The sequence below is a fragment of the Scyliorhinus torazame genome, chromosome 12 (assembly GCF_047496885.1).
Source record: "Scyliorhinus torazame isolate Kashiwa2021f chromosome 12, sScyTor2.1, whole genome shotgun sequence".
NCBI classification, from domain to species: Eukaryota; Metazoa; Chordata; class Chondrichthyes; order Carcharhiniformes; family Scyliorhinidae; genus Scyliorhinus; species Scyliorhinus torazame.
Window position 1 is genome coordinate 38,389,072 of NC_092718.1, and position 13,454 is coordinate 38,402,525.

The 13,454-nt window shown below is 46.0% G+C and overlaps 1 protein-coding gene across 2 annotated transcripts in view; it reads right to left on the reverse strand.

Annotated features, from left to right (window-relative positions):
* rnf111 (ring finger protein 111) overlaps positions 1-13,454 on the reverse strand; it is a 195,989-nt gene that overhangs the window by 51,401 nt on the left and 131,134 nt on the right. For both annotated transcript variants that reach the window (XM_072470709.1, XM_072470708.1), the window contains exon 4: positions 9,000-9,163. In XM_072470709.1, coding sequence (XP_072326810.1) covers positions 9,000-9,163 — 164 coding nt within the window. The remainder of the gene's footprint in view (positions 1-8,999; positions 9,164-13,454) is intronic.

A 13,454-nucleotide genomic window follows, 5' to 3' on the forward strand; every position in this document is an offset into this window, starting at 1 on the left:
AGAATCCTTAATGTGCAAAGAATTACACCAATAACTAATTTAAGATCAGTCAGGCTGAAATTTTCCAGCCCTTTGCACGGGTGTGAACAGAGATTTTAATGGCTTGCTGGCTCCACCTTGGATACACATACACACGCATGCTAAAAGCTGCATATATTCACGCACAGGGCCCTGTCCTTTGTAGACAGAAAAACTATGTGCTTGGGGCCGGGGGGGGGGGATGAAGCCATTCCCTACTTCATTCCTCATGGCAATTACAATTCAAATAAATGTGTTTGGTTTGAAGTTAAACAAAAGCTTTGCAGTTAACTGTTTCCTGGGGAATGCCCCATGGTAATGCCTCTACCAATCAAAGTCCACTTGCCAAATAATCAGCACCCTCTTCTGATGTGCCGTAAATTGCTTTTCCCTTTGAGATTTGGTACTCTTGCAATTCAGTCCTAATGAGCGCAAGACAAGTTTTGACAGAATCTCACTTTTTTTCAGCAATACTCAAGATAATTTGAATAAAGTTTTTTAACTCAGGAGTTTTTTACATTACCGAAAACACGTCCACACGCTTCTTTTCAGTTGTAACTTTTAACAATTTACTTTTTAATTTGTCTCCTGAAAATCTACCACAGACTGTTCTGTATGCAGGAAGGATTAAAAAAAACAAGCTAACTAGTTGCAAAGACAACAAGCTGGGTTTGCAATCTAGTTTATTTTGGCAAATATTCATGGTAATAAATGGATAAAATGGACAGCACGGTGGCGGTGTTGTTCGCACTGCTGTCTCACGGCACCAAGGTCCCAGGTTCGATCCCGGTTCTGGGTCACTGTCCGTATGGAGTTTGCACATTCTTCCCGTATTTGCATGGGTTTCGCCCCCACAACCCAAAGATGTGCAGGGTAGGTGGATTGGCCACGCTAAATTGCCACTTAATTGGAAAAAAGGAATTGGGTACTCTAAATTTATAAAAAAATAAAAAATAAATGCATAAAATGCAAATAAAAACAATACAACTGCGAAAGTAGGATTGCAAATAGTACTCCGAAGTTGTGCTCCACTACTTAAGAAAAAATCCTTTAAAAAAAATGAACATGGATGCAGGGAATCTATTCCATTTTTGAGTAATTTTTGCCTGCAGTGGCCATTGCCCTCACTTTCTTGATGTTAGTGATTAATCCTATATTTGTCTCCATGAAGGAACAAATGATTCTCATGTCATTATTTGAATCAGCTAATAACAATTGATTACTGAGTAGTTCATATATAAAAGATATTCGCAAGCAAAGATACTTATCATTTTTGTGGAAATCTGAAGGACAGTTCATAACTTCTTGGAATGAGTGGAGTATGAAAAAGAACGTTTGGACAAAGTGGTGGGGCGAATGTGGGGGGCAAAGAGGGGTTTTATGTACTAATCCTGCGATGTGGTAACTTTTCTTTCTCCCACAGGTGGTGATGGGGGGAGGTGGGGAGGGAGAGGAGATGGGGCGTTGGCCATGGGAGGCGGGGCCGAGGGAGAGGCGCGGGCTTGGTTCCCGCGCTATGATAATTATGGCGGGAATAGAGAAGCAGGAAGGAGGGGGCGTCGCACGGTGCGAGCCGTGGTCACGGGGGGAAGCCGAGGTCAGCCAGAGTTTGCTGACTTCTGGGAGCAACATGGGGGGAGTAATTACGCTAGCGGGGGGTCTAGCGGGGGGGGGTGGGAGGGGGGAATTACTGGGTTGCTGCTGCTGGGGAAAGGGGGGAGTGGGTACGGGAGAGGATGGGCGGGGGGGCACCGCCTGGGGGTGATACAGCTGCGTGGGAACTGGGTGAGAAGCTGGAAAAAGATGATGGCTAACCGGCAAGGGGGGGGGGGGTGGGAAGCCCCCCAACTCGGCTGATCACGTGGAACGTGAGAGGGCTCAACGGGCCGATAAAGAGGGCACGAGTACTCGCACACCTTAAGAAACTTAAAGCAGATGTGGTTATGTTACAGGAAACGCACCTGAAACTGATAGACCAGGTTAGGCTGCGTAAAGGATGGGTGGGGCAGGTGTTCCATTCGGGGCTGGATGCGAAAAACAGGGGGGTGGCTATATTAGTGGGGAAGCGGGTAATGTTCGAGGCAAAGACTATAGTGGTGGATAACGGGGGCAGATACGTGATGGTGAGTGGCAAATTACAGGGAGAGATGGTGGTTTTGGTAAACGTGTATGCCCCGAACTGGGATGATGCCAACTTTATGAGGCGAATGCTAGGACGCATCCCGGACCTAGAGACGGGAAAGCTGATAATGGGGGGAGACTTTAACACGGTGTTGGAACCAAGGCTGGATAGGTCGAAGTCCAGGACTGGTAGGAGGCCGGCAGCAGCCAAGGTGCTTAAGGATTTTATGGAGCAGATGGGGGGTGTGGACCCGTGGAGATTCAGTAGACCTAGGAGTAAGGAGTTCTCGTTTTTCTCCTATGTCCATAAAGTCTATTCGCGCATAGACTTTTTTGTGTTGGGTAGGGCATTGATCCCGAGGGTGAGGGGAATGGAATATACGGCTATAGCCATTTCGGATCATGCCCCACACTGGGTAGACTTGGAGATAGGGGAGGAAACAGGAGGGCGCCCACCCTGGAGAATGGACATGGGACTAATGGCGGATGAGGGGGTGTGCCTAAGGGTGAGGGGATGTATTGAAAAGTACTTGGAACTCAATGACAATGGGGAGGTTCAGGTGGGAGTGGTCTGGGAGGCGTTGAAGGCGGTGGTTAGGGGGGAGCTGATATCAATAAGGGCACATAAAGGGAAGCAGGAGAGTAAGGAACGGGAGCGGTTGCTGCAAGAACTTTTGAGGGTGGACAGACAATATGCGGAAGCACCGGAGGAAGGACTGTACAGGGAAAGGCAAAGGCTGCATGTGGAATTTGACTTGCTGACTACAGGCACTGCAGAGGCACAATGGAGGAAGGCGCAGGGTGTACAGTATGAATATGGGGAGAAGGCGAGCAGATTGCTGGCACACCAATTGAGGAAAAGGGGAGCAGCGAGGGAAATAGGGGGAGTGAGGGATGAGGAAGGAGAGATGGAGCGGGGGGCGGAGAGAGTGAATGAAGTGTTCAAGACATTTTATAAAAAATTGTATGAAGCTCAACCCCCGGATGGGAGGGAGAGAATGATGGATTTTTTGGATCGGCTGGAAATTCCCAAGGTGGAAGAGCAGGAAAGGGTGGGACTGGGAGCACAGATTACGGTAGAAGAAGTGGTGAAAGGAATTAGGAACATGCAGACGGGAAAGGCCCCGGGACCGGACGGATTCCCAGTTGAATTTTACAGAAAGTATTTGGACTTGCTCGCCCCGGTACTGACGAGGACCTTTAACGAGGCAAAGGAAAGGGGACAACTGCCCCCGACTATGTCTGAAGCAACGATATCGCTTCTCTTAAAGAAGGAAAAGGATCCGCTACAATGCGGGTCCTACAGACCAATTTCCCTCCTAAATGTGGATGCCAAGGTCCTGGCCAAGGTAATGGCAATGAGAATAGAGGAATGTGTCCCGGGGGTGGTTCACGAGGACCAAACTGGGTTTGTGAAGGGGAGACAGCTGAACACGAATATACGGAGGCTGTTAGGGGTAATGATGATGGCCCCACCAGAGGGTGAAACGGAGATAGTAGTGGCGATGGATGCCGAGAAAGCATTTGATAGAGTGGAATGGGATTATCTGTGGGAGGTGTTGAGGAGATTTGGTTTTGGAGAGGGGTATGTTAGATGGGTGCAGCTGTTGTATAGGGCCCCAGTGGCGAGTGTGGTCACGAATGGACGGGGATCGGCATATTTTCGGCTCCATAGAGGGACAAGGCAGGGATGTCCTCTGTCCCCATTACTGTTTGCACTGGCGATTGAGCCCCTGGCGATAGCGCTGAGAGGTTCCAAGAGATGGAGGGGAATACTTAGGGGAGGAGAAGAACACCGGGTATCTTTATATGCGGATGATCTGCTACTATATGTGGCGGATCCGGCGGAGGGGATGCCAGAAATAATGCGGATACTTGGGGAGTTTGGGGATTTTTCAGGGTATAAATTGAACATGGGGAAGAGTGAGCTGTTTGTGGTGCATCCAGGGGAGCAGAGTAGAGAAATAGAAGACCTACCGTTGAGGAAGGTAACAAGAGACTTTCGTTACCTGGGGATCCAGATAGCTAAGAATTGGGGCACATTGCACAGGCTAAATTTAACGCGGTTGGTGGAACAGATGGAGGAAGATTTCAAGAGATGGGATATGGTAGCACTGTCAATGGCAGGGAGGGTGCAGGCGGTTAAGATGGTGGTCCTCCCGAGATTCCTCTTTGTGTTTCAGTGCCTCCCGGTGGTGATCACGAAGGCTTTTTTTAAAAGGATAGAAAAGAGCATCATGGGTTTTGTTTGGGCCGGGAAGACTCCGAGAGTGAGGAAGGGATTCTTACAGCGTAGTAGGGATAGGGGGGGGGCTGGCATTACCGAGCCTAAGTGATTATTATTGGGCCGCTAATATTTCAATGGTGAGTAAGTGGATGGGAGAGGAGGAGGGAGCGGCGTGGAAGAGATTAGAGAGGGCGTCCTGTAGGGGGACCAGCCTGCAGGCTATGGTGACAGCCCCATTGCCGTTCTCACCGAGGAACTACACCACGAGCCCGGTGGTGGTAGCTACACTGAAGATTTGGGGACAGTGGAGACGACATAGGGGAAAGACCGGAGCATTGGGGGGGTCCCCGATAAGAAACAACCATAGGTTTGCCCCGGGGGGAATGGATGGGGGATATGGAATGTGGCAAAGAGCAGGAATAACGCAACTGAAAGATCTATTTGTGGACGGGAAGTTCGCAAGTCTGGGAGCGCTGACCGAGAAATATGGGTTGCCCCAAGGGAATGCATTCAGGTACATGCAATTGAGGGCTTTTGCGAGGCAACAGGTGAGGGAATTCCCGCAGCTCCCGACACAAGAGGTGCAGGACAGAGTCATCTCAAAGAAATGGGTGGGGGATGGTGTGTCGGATATATATAGGGAAATGAGGGACGAAGGGGAGACTATGGTGGACGAACTAAAAAGGAAATGGGAAGAAGAGTTAGGGGAGGAGATCGAGGAGGGGCTGTGGGCAGATGCCCTAAACAGGGTAAACTCGTCGTCCTCGTGCGCCAGGCTAAGCCTGATTCAGTTTAAGGTATTACACAGGGCACATATGACTGGAACACGGCTCAGTAAATTTTTTGGGGTGGAGGATAGGTGTGCGAGGTGCTCGAGAAGCCCAGCGAATCATACCCATATGTTTTGGTCATGCCCGGCACTACAGGGGTTTTGGGTGGGGGTGACAAAGGCGCTTTCAAAAGTAGTAGGAGTCCGGGTCGAACCAAGCTGGGGGTTGGCTATATTTGGGGTTGCACAAGAGCCGGGAGTGCAGGAGGCGAGAGAGGCCGATGTTTTGGCCTTTGCGTCCCTAGTAGCCCGGCGCAGGATATTGCTAATGTGGAAAGAAGCCAAGCCCCCGGGGGTGGAGACCTGGATAAATGATATGGCGGGGTTCATAAAGCTAGAGCGGATTAAGTTCGTCCTAAGGGGGTCGGCTCAAGGGTTCACCAGGCGGTGGCAACCGTTCGTCGAATATCTTGCGGAAAGATAGATGGGGGAAAAAAGAAGGCAGCAGCAGCAGCCCAGGACTTTGGGGGGGGGGGGGGGGGGGGGGGGGGGATAGCCTGTGACAAGGCAGTTGCCAATTAGGGCTAGTTTTCATTTTTGTTATTTAATATTTATTTATTTGTTGTTTTTTGTTTATATAAAAAAAAGGTCATTATTATCTGTATTGTTATAATGTTGTGTAAAGGATGCACAATGTACTGTGTTGGTTGACCAAAAATTTTAAATAAAATATTTATTAAAAAAAAAAGGATAGAGGCTTGCCTCTTGGCTGATCAAAAAAACTACCAATTTCAATAGCAAGTGCTATCCCATTCAGTAAATCAATTATATCTTTGGCATTTGTTCATTTTTAAAATGAAAGCTGCAATGTATATATTTCCAAAATAAACTGGTGCATCACACAATGAATTAAGTTTTGAAGTGTTGTTACATTATGTAGTAAACATGGCAGCCAATTTGTGCATGAAAAGGAAATTTGATTGATTGATTTTTCTATGACGCTGATTGAGGGAGAAATGTTAGCCAATACCCAGAAAGAACACTTCAAATACTGGAACCGAGCAGGAAAATAGGGCTTGGGTTCAACATCTCACCGGAAAGACAGCACCCTCAGACATGCAATACTTTCTATGTAATGCACTGGAGCATCATCCAGGTTATGTGCTCAAATTCTGGCCCAAGGTTGGAATCCATGATCTTCTTGATTTAAAGAAAAGGTCGCCATCAACTCGGCCAAGCTGTCACAATTTATTACTCATGCATTCGTCATGCAATGCACAATATAAGAATACTGCCTAATAGAACATACAGTGCAGAAGGAGGCCATTCGGCCCATCGAGTCTGCACCGACCCACTTAAGCCCTCACTTCCACCCTATCCCCTTAACCCAATAACCCCTCCTTTTTGGACACCAAGGGCAATTTAGCATGGCCAATACACCTAACCTGCACATCTTTGGACTGTGAGAAGAAACCGGAGCACCCGGAGGAAACCCACGCAGACACGGGGAGAACGTGCAGACTCCACACAGACAGTGACCCAGCCTGTGTGGAGTCTGCACATTCTCCCCATGTCTGCGAAGAAAAGCTTAATTCTATTTCAGGGTGATGGCTTGCTAATGTTTCCACAAAGGTGGGCATGTTTATCGCAGTGCAGGCTGCAATGAAATGGTCACAATTAATTTTAATTACCCCGGACAAAGACAGTGAAATTTCAGCCAGGGTTCCAAATCCTGGAACTACTGGTGGAGGCCATGGAGTGAGTGGTTGCACACAGGGCAGCTCTGGCTAGTGGGCGTTGGTTTGGGCTCTTTATGCTCCCTAGCAGGGTATCTCCAGCAGAAAAGGGTGCAGAATGTGTAGAGGGAGAGGTTCTCCCCAAGATTGGCATGTCTACTGGCTACCAGAACTGGCAAAAAAAGTTAAAGACCTGGCTAAGGAATTGGAGGGGACCTGTGGCACAGCAACAATTGCAGAGGGGGAAGGGTGTTCGCTAGTGGGAAAGCCCCAGACGGAGCAGTTGATGGCATTCATCAGAGAGGAAATTCGCCAGCAAAGGAAGGAGATACATGCCGACTGGTCGAAGGTGATTGAGGGAGCAGTAGCACCTCTGCAAGGATCGATGGACCGGGTGGAGAAGTGCCTCGAGGTGCAAGGGGTGACGATAGTCCAGTGGAGAAGGTGATGTCTGACCAGAGTGATCGGATCTCGTCTTTGGAGGCGGAAAAAGGTATCCTGGAGCATCTACGCAAGTCACTGCGAGTGAAGGTGGAGTAACAGAAGGACAGGTCCAGGTGGCTGAACTTGCAAATTGTGGGTCTGCCAGAGGGTGTGGAAGGAACGAGCGCCATAAAGTCTACCTCGAGGATGCTGACCGGGCCTGTGGAGGAGAAGTTGCTGGACAGAGATGGACCGGGCTCACAAGTCCTTGAGGCAGAAGCTGAGAGTGGCGGAGCCGCTATGGGCGGGAATTGTGCAGTTGCAGAAGTTTGTGGATAAGGAGAAGATTCTAAGGTGGGCCAGGGAGAAGCAAGACTGCGAATGAGAGGGGAATGGTGTCCAAATATACCAGGACATTGGCACAGAGCTGGCGAAGAGGCGTGCTGGATTCAACAGGGCCAAGCCTGTTTTGTACCAGAGGAAGATTTGGTTTGGGGTGTTGCACCCAGTGAGACTTTGGGTCACTTTCGACGGTTGGGAGTACTACTTTCAGAGAAGAGGCCAATGACTTTCTAAGGGACCATAAACTGGGGGGGGAGAGAACAGAGTTGGTGTCAGATGGAGCAGCTAAATCTGCTGAGGTTGGATGTTATGGCTGTTTTGTGTTGCCGGAGTATGCAAAAGGGGGGAAAATTGTACCAACTATGGACTGTGATTTTGTGGAGTGTGCATTTTATTTGTTGCTGTTTTACACATGTTTGGAATAAAGTACATTTAAAAAAAAAAAAAAGGATTCCAAATTCTGATCACTATGTAATGACTAAGAGGAATTGAACTTACAAATAGTTTGAATCTCAGATAATATCTCTTCGCCAAGGTGTACAATATCAACTTTAGGAGAGCTCAGTTAACAGAGGAAAGATGGAAATTAGGTATCCTGCTATTCAATCTAGTTTGTGTCGGAAACAGCTGCACTTGACAGCCAGAATTTATTTCCCAGGAATATACAGGGTAGATTGGTCGCCATGTTAGCTACTGCAGCTGATCTAAGTAGCATAGAGCACTGATTTGGCAATAAGTGGTTTAGGAGTCAACTTATACATCAATTATTGTCCAAATTTCATCATGATGGTAATCAGCAGCACACAGACTTGGAGAGATCATTTCACAGTATCTACAGGCAAGTCAGGAAATTACCATTAATTTTTCCAAACACCATCAATCGTGGTTTAGCAAGTGAAAGCCAATAATGTGGCTTATATACTGAAATTCAAGTGCAGAATTCCAGGCAATGATATGGAGCAATGTGTGATCAGAAAAGGAAAATGCGACCTCAATTCACGAAAACTATTAATACATCAGGGCAGCATGGTGGTGCAGTGGTTAGCATTGCTGCCTCACGGCGCCGAGGTCCCAGGTTCGGTCCCGGCTCTGGGTCACAGTCCGTGTGGAGTTTGCACATTCTCCCCATGTTTGCGTGGGTTTCACCCCCACAACTCAAAGATGTGCAGGCTAGGTAGACTGGCCACACTAAATTGCCCATTAATTGGAAAAAAATAATTGGGTACTCCAATTTATTTTTAAAAATTTTCACATATTCACAATAGGTCCATGTATGCTGTATATTTAAAAGGTCGACTATCCAAGCTTCCAATCAGATTGCAAAAGGAGTTCCCAATAAGCTCGAGAAACAAAACACACTTACCATCTTCATCCACAGTAAGGTCTACCACCTCTGCTGTGCTTTGTCTCAATGGCTGGATAACTGTAGATATTCTGTTCCGGCTCCGCTGTTCCTGAGGTCTGTTCTGTGAGCTAGCGCTTTGGCCCCAGTGTACCCTTGAGTGGCCGAGAAGTGTGGTGTAAGACCTGAAAACAAATCAGTTGAGTAACGTTAACTCAATTAATACTGGTTTCTGAATAGGAAACCTGAGCTCAGTCATTAAGAACTGTGAATTTCAACCTATTGAGGAAATAAATAGCTTCTATCATCAAGAAAGTTAACATTTTCTATAACTGGTGTTTTAAAAAAAATCTTATCTGAGCATGGGGCGGCAGTGGTGCAGTGGTATTGTCACTGGTCTAATAATCCAGGGTAATGCTCTGGGACCTGGGTTCGAATCTCATCATGGCAGATGGCGAAATTTGAATTCAATTAAAAAATTTGGAAGACTTATGGTGACCATGAAACCATTGTCATAAAAGCCCATCTGGTTCACAGTTTAAAAAAAAAAAAAAAAATTTAGAGTACCCAATTCATTTTTTTTCCAATTAAGGGGCAATTTATTGTGGCCAATTCACCTACCCTGCACATCTTTGGGTTGTGGGGGCGAAACCCACGCAAACATGGGGAGAAAGTGCAAACTCCACACGGACAGTGACCCAGAACCGGGATCGAACCTGGGCCCTCGGCGCCGTGAGGCAGCAGGGCTAACCCACTGCACCACCTAATGTCCGTTAGGGAAGGAAATCTACCATCCTTACCTGGTCTGGCCTACATGTGACTCCAGACCCACAGTAATGTGGTTGACTCTTAAATGCCCTCAGGGATGGGCAACAAATGCCATGAACGAATAATGAAAAAAAAAAACGTATTTAGCAAATAATGGTAGTTGGTTTTAGAAATGGCTCCAGATTGTGCAGTGTCATTGTTTAATTAGCAAAAGAATGGTAGGGCGGCACGTTGGTGCAGTGGTTAGCACTGCTGCCTCACGGTGCCGAGGACCCGGGTTTAATCCTGGCGCCGGGTCACTGTCTGTGTGGAGTTTGCACATTCACCAAGTGTTTGCGTGGATCTCACCCCCACAACCCAAAGATAGATCAGCCACGCTAAATTGCCCTTTAATCGGAAACATTTCAAAAAAGCAAAAGAATAGTGCTGTTACAACTTGATGGGGTAGTGTGAAAGTGATTATGAAAAAATGCTTTATCAAAAGAATAATAGATGTTATTGACTTTTGAATCACACCGAATTCTAACCCAAAAAAATGGCTTTGGTTTTGTTATTTCCACAACTTGCAAATCACCATTACATCCTCTCAAAGATACCCCCAAAACATGCCAATTTCTGGAAAAACAATCCAGCATCCTGCAATTAATGTGGCAACTGTACAATATTTGGAAGTTGGAAATCTATTCCTATAATTACAAGAACTAACCTTGCGCCAAATGAGTTTTCAAAGTCTCAAAATTAATAACAAGTTTTGAACATTATTTTTTAATTTCTCTTGGATTCAAATACCTTATGAACGCATCAAAACTTCCTCAGGATTTAGCCCATTAACTAGTTTATGCCAGGCCTGAGTGCAAATGAGATCGGATCCAGTCCCATAATAGGCTCAATCCTCACAACAGGGTGTCAAGAGTTAACTATTTGCACAAGAGTTTAGTTTTACTTCCAAGTAACGTTACACAATAGGATATTTTCTATTTAAGGATAATTATGTCATCATTCAAAATAATTTAGGATAATCATGCCATTATCCAAAATAATTTCAAAAGATAATCTAACTCTCGCCAGTTTTCTACATTGATGCATTAGTCCTATGGATTTCTAATTGTATGACAGCAGGCAAAGGAAGATGTGACTGGTAACAGTTCAATGGGTCTGCAAAGTAAACTCTAGGTTCTTGTTTCTTAATTTCATAAACTCAAACTACCAATAATTTTGTGAAGGGAACAATCGGCATAACGGATTCTCTTGGTCATTGCCAATTAAAAAAAATAATTTCGCCCTTTTTCCTTGCAAGGATGTTTACCACAATAAGTTCCACAGCTGGCAAGGAAAGGCAGGTTTATCTGTAAGCTCCTCCACAGTGGTCATCAAAGGTGTTCTACAAGTACACATCAGGTCTCAGGACATATAAACTGTGCACGGTAAGCGGTAGAAAGTGAGCATGCCAATTTTTTCCAGAAATATTTTCCTATATTTGAACACGGATGTCCCTGCAAGAGCCTAATCCTAAACTACTGAATCGGGATCAAACATCAAGCTCCAAAGCATTAATTTACAAAGCAATGGAGACATTTTCTGCATGGTTTCTAAAGCCTTCATTGCAGAAATTTGTCCTATGCAAAACTAAAGTTTGGAAATTTGTGGAAACATCAGATTCCTTTGAGAAGTCCTGTGAAACTACTAATTACCAAGGTTCAATGAATGAATCATTCTGGAACCATGATAATCTTGGGCAAAAGCAAGTGGATCTCAATCCTTGTCAAAAAACAAATTTGTCGGGCGGCATGGTGGTGCAGTGGTTAGCACTGCTGCCACACGGCGCTGAGGACCTGGGTTCGAAGAAAAAAAACCCACACAAATTTCAACAAGGACGTCTGGGTCTGGAAACACCCAGAAATGTCTGTTTCAATGACACTTATCAATTTGGTACAAGTACTGGCTAGGAGACCAGCAATAATTGGTTTGCATAACAGAAAAAAATCTGGGAGAACATTCATCGTCTGTCTCCACCCTTTTCATCGTTTCATCACCAAATCCATTGGACCCATTATCACATTCCAAACCATGTTTCTCTCATGTCTCCCCTGATCTCAATATAATCCAACTGGTCCAATTCGTAACAGCCCACATCACATATTGCTTGTCCATCATTTCCATTGGCTTATAGTGCATTAATGTATTAATTTAAAATCTCCCCGGGTTTCACCCCCACAACCCAAAGATGTGCAGGTTAGGTGGATTGGCCATGCTAAATTGCCCCTTAATTGACCCCCGCCAAAGACCTCCCCCCCCGCCTTCAAATTCCTCATTGACCAGATTTAAACCACCTCTGCAATATTTTACAGCCGTTCATCTCTTGGGCATGATATTACTGACAGCATCCAGCCTTTTATGCAATTCCTCCCTTTGCCCTATTCGTAGCATTAGTTACTGATCTCAAAGTCCTTCATAAACCCCTTTCTTTTCTCTCGCCATCTTCAAAATCTATCTTTGTGTACAAGAGTTGGGGGTGGTGAAGAAGAACTATGGCTGATGGAGTTCAATGTGGGAATGCATCAGATTATGCACTGCGGATCAGAAAAGGAGAAATTAAAAATTTGAATATTTACTTCATTGCAAGAAATTAGAAGCTATGGAGGGGCAGTGGGATTTAGATGTCCTAACGGTCAGCACAATACAAAAAGTAATTGTAAAGGCTAATGGACTGTTGCTCTTTATCTCAAGGGAGTTTTAGCCCAAAAGCAAGGAAGCCACGCTCAGCAATGCAAAGCCTTAGATCAGATTTTGAGAGAGACAGTGATAAAACAGTAACAAGACTGAACTAGTACTCCAAAGGCTCAAGCTAATGCACTGGTGACATGGGTTCGCATCTATTGATCGTGATTAAAAACCTACCTGGTTCACCAATACCCAGCATGGTGGCACAGTGGTTCGCACTCCTGACTCACAGCGGCAGGGGTTCTATTCCAGCCTTGGGCGACTGTGTGGAGTTTACACATTCTCCCCGTGTCGGATTCCTCTGGATGCTTTGGTTTCCTCCCACAGTCCAAAAGTGTGCAGGTTAAGTGAATTGGCCATGATAAATTGCCCCTTAGCATCAAAAAGATTATGTTGGGTTATAGGGATAGGGCGAGGGATTGGGCCTAGGTAGAGTGCTCTTTCCAAGGGTTGGTGCAGACCCGTTGGGCCAAATGGCCTTCTTCTTCACTATAGGGATTCCATGATTTTGTAGGGATTCTATGATTCTTTGGGGAAGGTAATTAGCTCTGTGAGGCCATGGGCAGCATGGTAGCACAGTGGCTAGCACTGTTGCTTCACTGCTCCAGGGTCCCAGGTTCGATTCCTGGCTTGGGTTACTATCTGTGTGGAGTCTGCATGTTCTACCTGTGTCTGCATGGGTTTCCTCCGGGTGTTCCGGTTTCCTCCCACAAGTCTCGAAAGATGTGCTGTTAGGTGAATTAGACATTCTGAATTCTCCCTCGGTGTACCCAAACAGGCGCCGGAATGTTGTGACTAGGGGATTTTAACAGTAACTTCATTGCAGTGTTAATGTAATGACTTGTGACAATAAAGATTATTATTATATGGCCAACATGCGACTTCAGACTTACAGCAGTGTGGGTGACTTGGCTGCTCTCTGAAATATCCTTACAAACCACTCACTTCAAAGACAATTAAGGATGGGAAACAAATGCTGATCTTGCC